Genomic DNA, 17,631 nt, shown 5'->3' with positions numbered 1-17,631 from the left:
AAGGCAGGGGTTTGTGTTTGTATCACCCGCTGCGGGTAACACGAACACACCCCTAAACCCGGCGCCGAGCTCCGAACGCAGGGCCAGGCCGGGCTCTGAACGCGGGGACCGGGCCAGGCCGGCGGCGCCTCCGCGGACTCTCGGTGCCCGCGGTGGCCGCGCCGCGCTCCGCAGCCGGGGCTGCCCGAGCGGCGGCGGAACAAAGCTCGCTGTGTGCCGGGGCCCGCCCGTCCCGCTGCCCGCCCCGGCACCGCGGCTCGGCGCTTAAAGGGCCCGCCAGGCGTCAAACGGCACCGGCTCGGCTACATCGCCGCGGCCCGGCCGCGCCCTTCCAGCCTCCCCACAGCCGTGCGCGGCCCTCAGCGGCACCCAGGGCGCCGGCCGGAGCGAGCCGCGCTCCCGCTCCGCCCGCGGGGCAGAGGCGCCGGGCCGGCGGTGGCCTCGCTGCCGGCGCGGTCCCTTTAAGGGGCGGTGCGGGTGCCGGGAACCCACGTCAGTTTCGGCCCCGAAACTCCGGATCAATGAGCGGCGGCGCGGGGCGGGGCGCAGCGCCCGGCCCGGCCCGGCCCCCGCTGCCGCCTTTCGGTTTCTCTCTTTTCCAGGAAGGAAAACACCGGCGGGGACCGGGGCCGCGCCCCCCCACCCCCCCACTTCCCTTCCCGCGCACTCCCGCGCCCGCGCCCCCTCCCTTCTTCCCGCGCGCGCGCGCGCGTCGCCTCTCACGCGGAGCCGCGAGCGCGCGCCGGGCACGCGCGCGGAGAGTGGCGGGGGGGCGCGGGCGGCCGCGCGCGCCCGCGGGGAGCGGCGGCGGCGGCGGCAGCAGCAGCGAGGAGCGGCCCCGGCCCCGCGGCCCCGCGGCCGGACCCCCCCGCGCCACCCCGGCCGCGCCGCGCCCGCCCCCGGCCGCCACTTCCCCTTGAGGGGACGGGCCGGGCCGGGCCGCGCCGCCGCGCCGCGCCGGGAGAGGAGCGGAAAGTGGGGAAAGCCCGAGAACTTCCCGTCTGCCCGCCCGCGCCTGCCCCGCCGGGCTCCGCCGAGTCCCTCCAGAGAGATGTCCGAGGCTCCCGCTCAGTGTTGCATCAAGGTAAAGCCCCGTCCCTCGGTCCGTCCGGCCCCTGTCAGCGCGGGTCGCGCCCGCCGGCTCCTCGGGGCGCCGGGCTTCGCCGTGTTTTGCACTGGGTCGTTTCGGTGGAAATATCCGGTTTTCCCTCTGCTGTTTTTTGGCCCGGGCGGGCGAAGAGCGGCCGCGGGGTCGGTGCCCCCCTGGTTGCGGGGGCTCCTCGGGCCGCGGTGCTGCGGGCTGTCAGCGCCCTGCGCTGCCCGGGGACACGGCGGCGGGCCCGGCTCTGCCGGCGTGGCTCTCCAAGAGCCCAGCTTGAAGGGGGCCCCGGAGCCCGGCCCGGCCTCCCGCGGGGTTGGCTGCCCGCCGTCCCCGCCGGCAACTTCGTAGAAAGTTTCCTGCCGTCGAGGAGATGCAGCCGCTGCTGCTTGCACCAACAGTGGATTGTGGGGCTTTCTTTCTTTCTTTCTTTTTTTTATTTCTTTTTTTTTCTTTTAAATTTTTATTTTCCCCCCCCTTATTATTCGTATTACTACTGTTTATTTTAGTGGTTGCAATTCCTGGCATCGCTTGCCGGTGGCAGGTCGGGGAGCCGGGGCTGCCAGCCCGGCCCCGCTCCGGCAGGGGCTCCGGGATGCGTTTTCCCGTGCCATGGCCTGCTGAAGATGGGCTTACCCCGGGAAGTTTATCGTTTTAAGTGGAGGCGGCATGAAGCTGAGACAATGGAAACAAAATTGAGTTTCCTTTTTTGTCCAGACCCTTCCTATCTAGCAGCCCACTGCTTTCCTCTCTCCTTCCCTCCCTCCCCGGTTTCGCGTTTTATTTAGGAGTCGCTTTGTCTTGTTGCAAGCCAGGAATCTCCCTTCTGCTCGTGACTTACTGTGCCCGAGTAAGAGATTCTTAGTGGCTGTCCCTCCCTGCTTGGAAGAAAGAGGTGACTTCCAGGCTCCTCTCTAGGGGAAAGAGCCTGGAATAAACACTTCTTCAGCGCGATGCTCTTTTGTTTGCTTGTCCCGTGTGTGTACGGGGGAGTCTTGCGTTCTGTATGGTGGGAACACAATTTGAAAACTTCTGGGTGTATTTTCTCTTGCTGAGTTAGGTGCAATCAGGCCTGTGTCCCGTGAAGTCTCGTGGCTTAGAGTCTAGTTTGACTTTTCATAACAAAGACAGGCAAACTGGATAACGGGGTATTGTATGCGTGTTACTGTATGGTGAAATGCTAATGCAGGCAAAATGTGTTCTATTAACTCATTGGGTCCCTAAAGATGTATGAAGTGAGATATAGCTGCTGTTTTTTTCTGGTAAACCATGTGGAAAGGTAGGTTGTGCTCTCTGGACCAAAGAGAGCAGATGAATGTCATGAAAAAGTGGTGTCATGAGCTGTATTTCCTCGTTTTCGACATGTGTCATTTTGAAAACAGGAGGTTTGCTTCTGCTCTTACTGAAAGCAACAACCATCCTGTTAATTTCAGGAACTGTAAAACTGGTCCTTACCCAGCGTCGCTAAGGTATGTTATAAAATTGTGCTGTAAGTACTCAGCTCCCAAGCTGGAGAGACACAAACTTTTCCTTCAGCATCGAAATGAATAAATGCGACATTTTCATTAAATTTCAACAGTTACTGGAAAACTGATTTTTTTTTTTTTTTTTTTTTAAGAAGTGACCGATTCTAAACATCGTGATCTGAACTTATTTCTTAATGCACTGTTTGTTTATGTGTAGAAACTTCTGTTACTGGCTTCTCTGTTACTGGCTATTTTATTAGTTTCAAATTTTAAAAGTAAAACTTTTCAGACAGAAATGTGAACTTCAAACGAACGCATTTCTTCACCAGTCTAACTGCTCTGGGTAGCTTTCTCTACAGCTTTTCTAACTGTCATTGGTTTTTGGACACTTTTTTTAACCAGGTGATAAAGGTGATTGCATTCAGCAGCCGGGTTGAAGGGGAGCTGTTTAAATGGTAGTTGATTATGTGAGTGCAACTGATAGTTTCTTCGGTATTCCAGGCTTTCTCGTGATATGGAATGTGATACCGAGGCAGAGGAAAAAGCTACACAGAGCACCCCAACTTCTCTGCCTTGTTCTGAAAAGTAGGCAAGTGTGGTACTGCATGGGTGTCACAAAGTTTTCGCTAGGAGCCTGTGAAGGGGAAGCAGTGGTGCTGGTGGGTGTGTTTTCTTGTTCTCTTGGTGGTTTGTTGGTGGTGTTCTTTCTTCCCTTTCCTCCTCCAATTTGGGACAAGGGTGCAGGCAGTAAATGCCGCAGCACCTGGGGTGATGAACGTGGAAAGTTTCAGCAGAGAGGGTGAAGGCTGGTGCTTTGTTTATGCCTGAGCTGCTTAGCCCACGGTCTTCCTATCTCATCGTGTTAGAGAAGTGCTCTAATCAGATTTGGGAAAACTTTGAGGAGGTGAAGTTTTGGTCTATATTTTATTACTGGTAATCAGTATAAGCTTGAAGTAATATCTTGGTTTGTGTTAAGTAGTTATCAGTGTGTGTGTGTGATTGTGTATTGATATGTGCTGGCTGACTCCTCTGAGAGATGAAAAATACCCTGCTGATAGCCAGAGCTTGGCAGCACTTGGGTGTGTGCTTGCCTGGCTCAGGGCAAGCAGACCCACTGTGCAGCTGTGGCAGGGGGGTTAAGTGTGTGCATAGGGTCTAAAGCTGCATCCTGGGGGTTAAAAAAATAAAACCTTGGGGGTGAGAGATGAGCGTGAAGGTTGGGCCCTCAGTGTTTGCTACAGCTTAGGGCATCAGCATACTCTGCTTGGACTGGGAGGCTTTGGGGTTGTGGTGAACTCCGGTCTGAGAGGGCTTTGACTCCGAGGTCAGCTGGGAAGGGGCATCTGGTGTGGTTGTCGTAGTAAGACTCTTTTTTTCATAGATGGAATATCTGTGTTGGTGTAAACCTGTTCCTCTGATCCTGAGCCACAGTAGTTAGCTGATTATATTATTGTAAATACTGCCACAACATTGGCACCCATTACAGAATTGGCAAGTGATCCTTAAGGCCTCACCTCTCCTCCCACAGATGGGAGAATTGAGGCACCAGGGGAGTGTAAACACCTTGGCAAAGACATAGGGGAGCAAAAGCGCAAAGGGAGACAGGACTAGCACTTTAGACACAGATGATGATTTTTGTGATTGATTAAGGTCTATGTGGTGATAAGTTCTGTTTAAAACCTCGGCTGAAGCTTTCTGATTATCAGGATCTCCTTATGTTTTTGCCTGAAATGAATATACCTCAAGAATATCGCTGTGGCATTATACCAAGATTCAAAACACAGCAGGCAAGTGGAAGGCTCCTGAAGGGCGCAGTTTAATTTGCTTATTTTTTATAAATATGACACTTTCAGTTGCTTAGTCTGACGTACGATGCGACCACACAATTGTGCTGGCACAAACGTGGAGTTGTGTGGGAACTAAAACTTGGGGCTGTGGGGACAGATCAGCTGCTTCAGGTCTTGCAGACCAGGACTTCTCTGAGCCCAGGGTCTCTTGTGTGCACCTGCCTGATGCTTGAGCCGAGAGTGCTTTCTGTGGGCAGCACTGAAGGCACAGAGCCTCACTGCAAGTCAGGTTTCACAACTGGTTTCAGTGCAGATTTTATGTAGATGCACGCTGGTGGATGTAGGTGCTCTGCCTTATGTTGAGCTCAGTGGGGCGGCTGCAGGATCCTGTAGCTGAAGGATTTCACAGAGTGGATTTTGGATTGGAGGATGTACTTTGTAATAGTTTGAAAAAAGGGCAGAGGAAAGAAAAAGCTGAAGGACAGGCAAGCGGTGTAGTATTTGAGTTTTCGATCTTAACTGGCTTTCCCCGAGTGACTTAATTTTTGGATGGTGGGTTATGTCTCCCGGTACCTCACTCATGCTGTTTCTGCAAAGAGTCCCTTCTCACTGGAGGCTTCCCATGCTGAGGGACTGTTCAGCACCACATGGCCAAAATCCTGCTGCCCTCAGCCAGGGCTGAGTATCTGTTAGTGCAGAGCATGCTTGTCGCGGTGCTGTTCCTCGCGCTGATGAGCGCGGCCACGGGCTAGCTCAGTCTCCTGCACCGCGGCAACGGGTGAGGTCGGGGTGGCAAACCGGGTGAGCCACCTCCTCCCTGTGGGTCTTGGATCCCCTCTCAGCGACGGCCAGCAGATGGCGTATGCAACCCACGGCAGCTAATCAAAAGGCGGACTCCTCTGGGCTCAGTTAAACAGGATTTTATTCAGGGGGAGAGGCAGCACGGGGCTCAGCACTCTCTGACCCACCGCCCAGAGGAGACCCTGGGGGCAGGCGTGCACGAGCTTTTAAAGTGGGGTGGAAACAGGGGTGGTGACAACCGGTCAGCCAGTCACAGGGATCGGGGGGGGTTAACCGGGGGTGTGAACCATGGGGCTGGGGACCAATCACAAAATGAGGGGAGGGGGTCTCCCGGGCCCCAGCCTATCACTCAGCACCCCTCCTGGAGGATTCTAGAAGCCAGGGAAGGGTCTCTGAGTGGCAGGCAGGCGACCACGAGGAGGGGGGGGGCGGGGATTGACAGCGACAGGTGCAGGGAAGGGATGAATGACAGAAAACGTCGGGTTTTACAATAGACAAAACAACAGATGCAGAAGGGAAAACCAATGCAGAACACAGGGGTATACAGCGAACTAAACCATTATAAAATAACTTAAAAATCTTACAAAAATAACTTCATAACTTAATAAAACAATTCTCACACCACCACATCTCCCCCTTTTTTGTTTTTTCAAGAGGAGTGGGACTGGAACGGAGGAGGGAGGTCAGTGATGCTGTGTTGGGTACCCCAGTTCATGCTCTTCTTCATCCGGATTTCTTTCTTCGTCTTCTGGGGTCCCCTCCAGCACCTCTTCCAACTCCAGTCCTTCCTCCTCATGGTCCTCTTCTGATGGCATGGTGACATGGTTAACTGTGGGGGAGTGTGAGGTGGCGGAAACCAAATTATACAACATCTTTTTTAAAAGTCCGAAAGCAAGGATAACAAGTAATAAAACAAACAAACACAGCAACCCAGTCTTTATGATGGAGGAAACCCAGCCGGAGATTCCCCAGTTGGTAAAGAGTCCGCTCAGCCAGTCGTCTGTTTCTCTTTTTATGTTGTTCACCATCTCCCGCATCTGTCGGATGGCAGTGTGGACATCCTCGGCTTTTGATGACAGGTTGAAGCAACACAACCCCTCAAACTCCTCACACCGGTGTCCATGGAGGAGGAGGAGGTAGTCAATAGCTGCTCTGTTCTGCAGCGTTGCCTGCCTTGTTACTTCCTCATCTGATAGGAGGCCGGCCAGCGCATTGGAAGTTAAATTTGCTTGTTTTGCTACCCAACACTCTAGGTGAGCCAGCTCACCTAGAGCTTTTGCGGTCGATACTCAGGGTAGAAAAACTGTGACTGCCACTCCCTTTACTTTTGACCAATGGATAATTTCCGAGTCACAGTTGGCATCGAGCGAGGCCAAATCTCTTTTTTGGACTTTTTTGCTAGTGGAATTTTTTCTCTGCCAATTCATGAGAGTGGTCTTGTTGGGGGAAAACAAGCCCAACCGGCCAAAAGTGCATGGTCCTCCTACAAGGTAAGGGGGGATGCCTGCCCATGCTCTATCCCCACAAATTAAAAACACACCTTTGGGAAGGGCCAGGGGTTTCCTATCAGTTGTTGAGGCCATCTCTACATGGGCGATCCGGCCGCACCATATCTTGGCTGTGTAAACATTCTTGGTTTGGTAAATAAAGTGATAGGATCTCTCCTGACCCTGAGGGGGGGTAAACATAAAATGAACACAAAAAGATGCATTTGATGAACCTAAAATTTCTAATTCATTGAGGGGAAAACTTAAGGTGGAAAGGGTGGATATATATTTTTTCCACAACAAAAACGGATTTCTAATTGGGAACGTAATTTCAACATCTAAAAAGGAATCAGGTGGGGATAGCTGGGAGATGGATTGACCCTTAGAAGCACCCTCTCTATTGGTCTGCTCCATGATCTCTAAGAGCTTGGCGGGTAACTCCTTGGGCCCATTTGGGATCCCCACAAGGCAGGTCATAAGTGGGTTGTCTGCTGAAGTGGCCGCGAGGCAAATGTGGTCCTGCCCCATTGCCCGCGCCAGGGTCGCCCACACATTTGCTTTTGGTTGCGGGACCAGCCATCCGACAACTGGGAGACACAGGCTGAGCATTATCAGGGCTCCGAGGGTTAGATGGAACTTCCTCGGAGCAGGGAATCCGGCTCGGGTTGCTGCCATGTGGAAAACTGAAAGACACTAAACAAATACATTACTTAAATTTGACAACAGCAGGGAAAGGGATGGCTCCGCCCGGAGCTGATGTTCAGCTCTCCTCGTTCGATGTTTTCCTTTTTCGCCTCCACGCTGCTACGGTGACTTGCGGACTGTTGATTTTGCCAGACCCTGGGCTTTTGGGAACATAGGGCCTCACCCACTTAGCTGGAATCCATTTTGGTCCCGTGGGGGTGGACACGCAGGCGTACCCACGTCCCCACGTGACCAGATCGTGTGGCCCTTCTGTCCCTCCAGACCCAGGATCTCTGACCACGACCTGCGGTCGTTCTTTGACCCCAAACAGCGAGCTCGCGCCGAAGTGTCGGACAATGGGCGGATTGAGACCTTCGTAAGAACAATTCAGGAAATTAATGGTAAACAAAGCTCTGGCCAGCCTGACTGATGGTGACTCTGTCTTGAGGACCCTCTGCTGCTGATGTAGTACACGCTTGATGGTCCCATGGGTCCTCTCAACCATGGCTTGGCCTGTGGGGGAGTGGGGGATGCCGGTCTTGTGCTCCACCCCCCATTGCTGCAGGAAGCTACGAAGCTCCCTGGATTTATACGCTGGGCCGTTATCGGTTTTCAGTTCCCTCGGAATGCCCATGAAGGAGAAGGCGTGGATGAGGTGTTTTATGGCATCCCCGGCCTTCTCCCCTGTGTGGGCAGAGGCGAACACGGCTCCAGAAAAGGTATCCACGGATACATGAACATACTTTTGTCGTCCAAATTGTGGGAAGTGTGTGACATCCGTTTGCCACACCTCACAGCTCCTCAGCCCTCGGGGATTAACCCCTGCATGTAAAGTTGGAACAGCCTGCTGGGAGCATGATGGACACGCGGCCACGATCGCTCTGGCCTGTTCCCGCGTAAGGTGGAAACGGCGAACAAGGCCAGGCGCGTTTTGGTGGAAGAGCTGGTGGCTGAGTTTCGCCTGCATAAAGATGTTTGGCAGGGGGGGCCATCTCAGCGGGGGCAGCAAGGGCATCAGCCTTCCTGTTCCCCTCTGCGATGAACCCTGGCAAATCGGTGTGTGATCTCGTATGCATCACAAAATAGGGTTGCTCTCGGTGGGAAACCAATCTAACTAATTTCGAGAGCAAGTCATAAAGTGCTATGTTGGACACCTCCTGTAAAATCGCCTGATCTGCTCTGGATACCACCCCCGCCACATAGGCGGAGTCTGTGACCAGATTAAAGGGTTCGGGAAACCGCTCAAATGCCCTAACAACAGCGGCCAACTCAGCGACTTGAGGTGATCCTTCCACCTCGGCAATATCAGCCTCCCACTGCTGAGTTTGAGGGTCCTTCCAAGTCAGAACTGACTTGTGGGACCTTCCAGACGCGTCTGTAAAAACGGTTAGAGCCTTGAGGGGCCTCCTACTGCGAACCTCTTTGAGTGATAGTATAAATTTAGTTTCTGAATTAAAAATTTTGTGGGCAGGCCGATGAATAGAAATTTGCCCAGTGAAGGAGTCCAGAGCGAATTGCAGTGCTTCATTCTCCTGAAGCAAATGCTCCAACATAGCTTTTGAAATTTGGCCCGATCTCAAGCCAATTGGGATGTGAATACATTCGAAGTCACAACCGGCCAATTCTCTGATCCGGAACCTTGCCTTCCGGATCAGCTCAGCAACCAACTCCTGTGGCCGGGTCATCCTCTTGGACCGATGATGACTCAGGAAGACCCACTCTATGATCAAGAGTGGATCATTCCCTTCACGGTCCTTCTTCGGGATGCTCTTCCATTGGAAGATCATCCCATGGAGGTGTGGCAACTTTCCCATTATTATGAATTTGAAAGGAAGCTCTGGGTCAATTCTGTGAGCTTGCCTTTTGGACATAGCGTCCTGCACCTTTTCCAAAGCCTTTTCTGCCTCAGGGGTAAGCGCCCTAGGAGAACTCAGCTCCTCTCCCCCTTTCAATAAATTAAAAAGGGGGGCTAGGTCGTTGGTGGTGAGACCTAGCCAGGGCCTTACCCAATTCAAACTCCCACACAGCTGGTGGACATCTGCAAGGGAACTTACTTTTGTTCGAATTGCCAATTTTTGGGGAACAATGGTCCGCCTTCCGATTTCGAGCCCGAGGTACTTCCAGGGCGGCATCCGCTGAACCTTTTCTTCCTGTAGCTCAAACCCTGCAGCAACCAGTGCATCAACTGTCAGACCAAGCACATGGGAAAGCATGTCATCATTCGGGGCGCACACCAGGACATCATCCATGTAGTGGTAGATGATGGCCTGTCCCGCGGCTGCGCGGACAGGGGACAGCAAGGAGGCCACATACCACTGGCAGATAACAGGTGAGTTCTTCATCCCTTGCGGGAGAACTCGCCAGTGATAGCGTCTCCTCGGGGCTTCCCGGTTGATGGTGGGAACCGAGAAAGCAAAACGTGGGGCATCGTCAGGGTGCAGAGGAATTTGAAAAAAGCAATCTTTTATATCTATTACAGCCAATTGCCAATTTTGGGGGAGCATAGTCGGGGAAGGCATCCCAGGTTGGAGAGACCCCATGTCTTCGATAACATTATTAATTTGGCGGAGGTCCTGAAGGAGCCGCCACTTGTCCTTCCCCGGCTTTTGAATCACAAAAACTGGGGAATTCCAAGGGCTGTCGGTTTCTACAATGTGGCCCTTGGCCAATTGCTCCTTCACGAGCTCCTCGAGCGCTTTTAATTTCGTTTTTGAAAGCGGCCATTGCTCCACCCAAACTGGTTCGTTCGTCAGCCAATTAAGTTTCTTGGTGGGACGCTCGTCAATGGACGCTGCGGAAATTTCCACTGAGGGGTCGGGTATGTCAATTTTGACCCCCCATTGTGACATGAGATCTCTGCCAAGCAGAGGCTCCTTATAATCTAAAACAAAAGGACGGATGTTAGCCAATTGTCCTTTTGGCCCCTTAATTTGCACTATGCTCCTGGATTGTCTCGCCAATTGCAACCCTCCGACACCTTGAACGTGTCCAGCCACGTCCTGCAGAGCCCACTGTGACGGCCAATCCTGGGCTGGCACAACAGTCACATCTGCCCCGGTGTCTAAAAGACCAGTGATGTTAATAGTTTCCCCGCCCACCCTGAACTCGCAGTCCACCCGGGGCCTTTCTTCAGTGATGGCTTGCACAGGGCAAGCCACCGGGGTGTTGTTCGGTCCCCGGGTAGGGATGATTTGTGCGATCACCTGTCCCTTAGGAATAAATGTGGGTGGATGGGTGCAGCGCAGCCAGAGGACGAGATCTCCGGGGTTGTTGATGAGAACCCCTGGAAGAATCTCGACCTCTTGCGGGGTGTACTTACAGTCCCCGATGATGACAAGCTCCTTTCCTTGGACTGGCCAGGCTCCTTGTTCTTTGGTGTTTATGGAAAGAAAGGTCCAATCCGCCGTCCTCAGATAGAGCCCTTCGGTGAGCCGCAGCCGATAAGGTTCATGCCTTGATGATGTTACTAAAATTGGCTTTGAAAGGTCATGGTCAGTACTGTATGTCAAATTCGGTGTGTCACGTCCGGTATTATTGCCTGTCTCAGTGAAAGGCAGCGTATCATTGGCGCTAGATGTTTCTTCCCCCTCCCCCGCTGCTTGGTCCGCCCTATTTCTATCTTCGCGCCGGGCGGACCTGCGCTCCCCCCTTAGTTTAACTGTCGGGAGCTATCTCCCGACCCTCCCCTGTTCCCACTCCCCCCGCCTTCCCCCCTTTTCTTTTTCAAAGCTTCCACGGCATCCCGCAGTGGGCAGGTGTTCGCCCAGTGCCCGGGCTCCCGGCAGATTAGACACCGGTTCTTCTGGGGCACATACGGTCCGCATGTCGGTCCTTGGGTGCCAGACACTGCTGAAACTCTTGGTGTTATTGATTTCCCTTCCCGGTCGTTTCCCTGCATGTAGGGGACCTTTAGCTGACACACCCTGAGCATATCTGGAAGGGTCGGAGGGGGGTCCAGAGGGAGACTCAAAATTGCACTCCGGCACATATTATTTGCATTTGCAAACACCATCTCCCTCAAGATCCCATCCCTTACCGCCACTTCCGTTACTTGCACCTCGATTGCTCGGGTGAGCCGCTCGACGAACTTAGTGAAACTTTCCTTGGCCCCCTGCATGATCTTGTAATAGGGTACGACCGGGCCGTCTGGCACCATTCCAAAAAATGCGGAGACCGCATGCTCCCTGGCAATCTGGAGGGCTTTGATGGGGATATCTGAGGTTTGGTCCGATGGGTTGGCCCATCTCCCCTCACCCATAAGGTGTTCTAAAGTGAGGGGGTTCCCGTTGTCGTCCACCGCAGTCTCCGGGTCTCGGAGGAGACTGGGCAAGGCCTCCCTGAGTTGCTGCCTCCATGCTGCCACCCACAGTTTGAACTCTGTTGAGTCAAGCAGGCAGGAGAACAGCTGCTTCAGGTCCGCAGGAATAACGACAGCAGCATCGAGATCTGAACGGAGCAAACCCCTGAAATAGGGGCTGTCCCGCCCATAATCTCGATGGGCCTTGCACAGATCCCGGATGGTGGCCTGGGGGAACGGGTGATGGATCGCTCGGACCCGCTGCCCTCCTCGGGAGCCCTTATAAACGACTGGGGATACCGAAGGAACAGGGGAAGGCTGATGCATCCCTGCAGGCTCAGGCCCTGGCCCCACCCCCTCCGGGCCCAGACCGTGGGAACCGGAAGGGGGAGCGTGGGAACCAGCAGGGGGAGCGTGGGAACCGGAAGCCCAGGAGGCAGGTCTTCCGGCAGGGGGCGTGGTTTGGGAACCCGATGATGTCATGTGGGCGTTCCCGTGGGAGGAGTAGCTGGGAGGAGCTGTGGGAGTGGTCTTGGAAGAGGGAGGAAGCATGGGTGGAGTCTTTTGGGGGATAGGAGGGGCTGAGGAGAGGAAGGGGTTGGAAGAGTTTGGGGCGGGAAGAAAATGATTTAGAGAAGAGGAAGAGGGGGATGGGGAGAACCGTGCCATGCGGTCTCCTCCATCTTGGGGATAAGGGGTAGGGGAGCCATTTTGTGGTTGGGGAGTCTCAGCTAGACTAAATCTAACACGAGGTTTATTAACTGGGTAAGATGGGGAAGGGTGGAATTCTTGAGCATCCCAGCCAGGGATGCCCAAGAAACCCCGAGCAGTCTGGCTAGGACTGCCCGGGCGGGGGGGTTGAGAATTCCTGGGGGAGCCTGAGCCAGCAGGTTGGGGTCCTGCTGCTCCCTTCAGAATTCCCTTCTGGGGACAAGGAGAAGGGACGGAGGGACAGGGAGAACAAAGGGCAGGTTGTCTTGGACGTGGCTGTTTCTGCACTTTCCTATTCATTTGTGTAACAGCAGCTGTAAGCTGCAAAGCCAAACTGAGGAATTTGGAGACTTGTTTGTCCCCTGAGAGTGCCAAATTATGGATTTTGGTTTGTACAACCGTCCAAAACTTGGGGCTGTACACCTGCTCCGGGGACACATGAGGAAAGTGCAGGAAAAGCCACCTCACAAACCCCTTGAGCTCGCCCCTCGAAACCTTTAACTGGGCGAGCTCCACAACCAACTTAAAACTATAATACACACCTTTTTGGGCAGCGGAGAGTTTTGCGCCCATCTCTCCGAAACCGAAAAACCAAAATCAGGGGCTCGGGGACACCTCAACCCGAACAAATCCCCCTTGCCTGCTGCCCACTCGATGACACCCAGACAAAAGCAAACTTAACAGAAAACGAACGCGGAGGTCACTCCCCTAAAACCGGGCAAAACCTGAAACCCAAACCCGGGGGGTCCGCACCGAAAAATAAAATCGCAGTGTCTAAAACCCCTGTGGACACTTCCACCCAAAAGACAACTGCCCGAAACTTAAAGTTTACAAAACGAAAAAGAACAAAAGAGCACCCCGAGGAGAGTAATCCGCAGGGGGATGAGGCTAACCACCACCCCCCCGAGCTGCGCAGCCTGGGATCCCCCCCACTCCTGGAGGATCCCTCCCGAAATTAGGGTCTCCACACCGGGAGCACCCTCCGAAAGTAAGCCCCCTCACGAAGAAGGCTTACCCCCTCCTGGGATGCGATAAAGCCTGGGGTCTCGAGATTAGCTGCCTGAAGAGGACCTGCTGGGCGCTTCAGGCTGTCCTCTTCGTCCCTTGGGAGCGTGATCTTACGAAGCCGCTCGACCAAGGGTAGCGGGGCGTCCAAGGACTTTTCTTCAGGCTCTTGCAGCCTCAGTCCGTGCCGCGGGGTCCGCCTCGTGTCCTGAGGGTGGGGGCCCCACGTTGGGCGCCAACCGCTGTCGCGGTGCTGTTCCTCGCGCTGATGAGCGCGGCCACGGGCTAGCTCAGTCTCCTGCACCGCGGCAACGGGTGAGGTCGGGGTGGCAAACCGGGTGAGCCACCTCCTCCCTGTGGGTCTTGGATCCCCTCTCAGCGACGGCCAGCAGATGGCGTATGCAACCCACGGCAGCTAATCAAAAGGCGGACTCCTCTGGGCTCAGTTAAACAGGATTTTATTCAGGGGGAGAGGCAGCACGGGGCTCAGCACTCTCTGACCCACCGCCCAGAGGAGACCCTGGGGGCAGGCGTGCACGAGCTTTTAAAGTGGGGTGGAAACAGGGGTGGTGACAACCGGTCAGCCAGTCACAGGGATCGGGGGGGTTAACCGGGGGTGTGAACCATGGGGCTGGGGACCAATCACAAAATGAGGGGAGGGGGTCTCCCGGGCCCCAGCCTATCACTCAGCACCCCTCCTGGAGGATTCTAGAAGCCAGGGAAGGGTCTCTGAGTGGCAGGCAGGCGACCACGAGGAGGGGGGGGCGGGGATTGACAGCGACAGGTGCAGGGAAGGGATGAATGACAGAAAACGTCGGGTTTTACAATAGACAAAACAACAGATGCAGAAGGGAAAACCAATGCAGAACACAGGGGTATACAGCGAACTAAACCATTATAAAATAACTTAAAAATCTTACAAAAATAACTTCATAACTTAATAAAACAATTCTCACACCACCACACATGCTCCCTAATGTTTACTTATGTACTAGGAGGAGGATCCTCCTTCTGTTAGTGTCAATGACAAAGCTGTCATTAAATTCAGTGCTGTAGGATTGAATGGTGGAAGACCAGTGTTTGGAAGTACATACTATTTAACACCTGATTAATCACTTAACTCCTTGGCACCAAGTAAATTGAATCCCTCTGAAGCAAAATTTTACTAGCACTGCCCCAATTAAACACTGGTCATTAGCATTCACTGTGTCATTACAGGTGAAGTCAGTTTCCTGGGAGGCAACCCATTAAGACAGCATCTCGAATCTGAAATGCCCCAGTGAAACAGAGTATACTTTAATGATAATTTATATGCATATTGCAGCATGCATCCCAAAGTGACTTTTGGAGGGAGGCGACTAAACGGTGCTCTGCAGATAGAAATGATGATAAGAGGGAGATGAAGTCTTGTACAGTGACACAGAAGCAATCTTTCTGCCTTTTAGAAAAGTTACCTGGGTCCTTGAGTGCTTGTGTTCTGAATTCTTCTGGCAAAAGCTCTTCTAATAATCTGCTTACTGCAGGAAAGGGAGAGAGCTAAGGTAATTTGGTGGTTTTGGCCAGTAACATAGTTTTGACCTACTGTCCAAAAATCAGCAAATTTTGGTTTTGGTGGTTTTTATTTTTTGTTGTTGTTGTTTTTTGTTTTCATTTGTTTGTTTTATTTTTGTCTTTGTGGGGTTTTTTGGGTTTTTTTTTGGTGTATATTTATTTTGGAGTACTTTGTAGTACATTGCCTTCAGCTGGGCATCCCCAGAGTACCAACAAGTCAAAACCCAGTGCTTTTGAAAATGATTGCCTTCGCCTTTGCTTTCCCTGTGAGACAAGCGTAAAATAATAATAAATGTACCTATGCAGGGCTAAGCCCTTGTAATGCAGCATGGAAACAAGCTGTGTTTATTATGGAAATCGGAGACAAGGATCTGATTTGTACCTGGCTTTTCAGTTCACACAGTGTTTTGGGGGCAGGGGCGTGGGTGGTGGTTGTTCGGCTGTTGGCTTTTTTGGTGTGGGCCACCTACCTCTGCTAAGCAGTCAGAGCAAGATCTCGCAGCTTCAGTGTGTCCTGGTGTCTGGATCAGCCACACGTGGGCAGGGTGGTGTTTCTGTGCCCACAGCCTACATGGAAGGCGGCTTTGGGAGAGGCTGGCACGTGTTGCTGCCACAATCCTGTTCCTGGCCCACGGCAGGAGCACCTGGGAGGGATGGCAGCCAGATGTGGCTGCCAGAGCTCTCCCCACCGCCTTCCCCTGAGCACCATCCTTCCCAGGGCTCCCTGAAGCTGGATGCGGAGCAGGCTGCACGCACAGTTGTTCCAGGTGTTACTCTTTCCCTGGTGAGGACAGTGGATGATGATGAGCTGCCAGCATTGCCACAGGAATTAATTTTTAAGTTGCAGTGTGTCCCTGTGCCTCCCAAGGGAAGGAGGCTGTCTGGAGCAGCCCATGGGTGGGATGTTCCTCTAGGCAGTCGTGAAGCAGCCAAACCAAACCCAGGTATGTGCTCAGGTTCAGCCTGAGCAGAGACCAGACAGGTCACCAAGGCTTCTCTGCTTTTAACAGTGGACTTGTGGCTATTGATTCCTGCTCATGTGGGTTGTTTTAGGTCTACAACCCATGCCAAACTTAGACCATGCTGGTTCTGATGTTGCTGAGTTGTCTTCAGGCAGCGTTTTGTTGAAGTACAGAGGAGAACTACATTCTTCATCTACTTTAGTAACATGTGGGACTCAAGCCTAGATTATAGTGACTGCTTTTGTTTTCTTCTCTTTATTTTTTTTTTCTTTTCAAAAATGCCACTGCTGGCAGGAAAATAAATGCACAAAACTCCAGCCAAAGTTAAACTTGTTTATGGAATGTCCTGGAGCGCTGGTAAATAAAGGATTTTGAAAAGGGTTAAGCTTTTCACTGATAGATGGTATCATCTGCTGTAATGCTATGGAACTTCAAAGTGAACTGGGTGTAGCAATTAAGGAAAGCTATAAATGATTCTTCATCTAAATGAATTTCCAAAGGTTATTTCTTGTTAAGCCACATGCAGTGTCTTTGCTGGTGTGTTGTTCTTGTACAGTTTGCAAAGACTGTCTTGGTTAAGACAGTCTGGAGAGGAAAAAAGGTATGAAGGAGATTCTCACTGCAGTGTATGTTGGTGTTATATGGAATGTATGCACATAGAAATATATAGTATTGTAAATAACTTTACAGATGTGTATATTGCCAAGAATAGCATTGGGTATGACTGCAAGAGCTACGTTAATACAACTCCACAAAAGCACTTTGGATGTGACAGCTGGATTTCACGTATTTAACTATTAACAGCTGCCCAATATTAAATCCAGAGTTGAGATGTTTAATTCTAAAGTAAAATTAAATATGATTATGAACAGGAACAATGAATGATTTATTGGGTTTTTTGTTTGTGTGTTTCCTTTTATTGCAGGTTTTGTTTTGGGCTTTTTCCAGCCAGCTCAAGTAGGGTCCGATGAAGAAATTGTAAATTATTTCTTTTGGGAGTTTATTTTGGAGGAAGCCAACTGGCAACCACTAAGGACTATCCTTAAAACTGATAGAATGAAGCAGAGAGTGAGATTCTTTATATGGTTTGAATTTCAACTGAATATAGCAGAAGTGTTTTTTTCATTATGTCTTCAGTGGGATCCTCTAAAACATCTATTAACAGAAACTAGGAACAGTTCTACATAGTCTGGGATTCTGTGGAAATCTATCGGCTTGGAGCTCTACTAGGTAAATGAAATGTCTAATAACAGTGCCAGAGAGAGCAGTACTAAAATTCAGAGGTGGATTTATCCAGATGATAGGGCCGCAACAAGGCATTCTGTAGCTGCAAACCACATATCTCATTTATCTTCCTCCTTTTTTTTCTTACAAAGGCTTTCACATAAGGGTAGTTTCCATCATTGATGGAGCCCCTTGAAACTTTGCTGATGCTCTTGGAGGTCAAATGCAGTGGTCCCAGCATTTCCAGCAACACTGGGGAGCCCTTTCCTAACTTTCTGTAAGGTCTATATTGTGATTTCCCTTCTCCATGACAGAACTAATCCTTTTTTTTTTCTCCTGGTGGATTAGGACTGGAGATGGTTGTTTTACCACATTCCCTCTTGAATGGCTTGTTCTCATCTTCTTACCTGCTTTAAAAAAACACAGGCAAAGCCAAGCATTTTCTGACCTGGCTGAAGCTGAGCTTTGAGCTGGTAGGGTGTGAGGAACTTCAGGCTCTGGGCTGAGGCTTTTGGTTCTGCTTGTCACTGGAGACTACTGGAAAAAAACATTCCTCA

General features: G+C 52.1%; 1 protein-coding gene across 2 annotated transcripts in view; it reads left to right on the top strand.

Moving 5' to 3' along the window:
* The first annotated feature begins 946 nt into the window (after positions 1 to 946).
* Positions 947 to 17,631, top strand: part of ETV6 (ETS variant transcription factor 6) — a 131,691-nt gene continuing 115,006 nt past the window's right edge. Inside the window, exon 1 of one of the 2 annotated variants that reach the window (XM_040063210.1) lies at positions 947 to 1,084. In XM_040063210.1, the coding sequence (XP_039919144.1) occupies positions 1,052 to 1,084 (33 nt within the window). In that variant the 5' untranslated portion in view covers positions 947 to 1,051. The remainder of the gene's footprint in view (positions 1,085 to 17,631) is intronic. The other variant, XM_040063212.2, reaches the window with a different exon arrangement.

The sequence above is a fragment of the Hirundo rustica genome, chromosome 4 (genome assembly GCF_015227805.2).
Source record: "Hirundo rustica isolate bHirRus1 chromosome 4, bHirRus1.pri.v3, whole genome shotgun sequence".
NCBI lineage: Eukaryota > Metazoa > Chordata > Aves > Passeriformes > Hirundinidae > Hirundo > Hirundo rustica.
The sequence above is the reverse complement of the archived record's forward strand: the minus strand, read 5'-3'. Positions and strand labels throughout refer to the sequence as shown.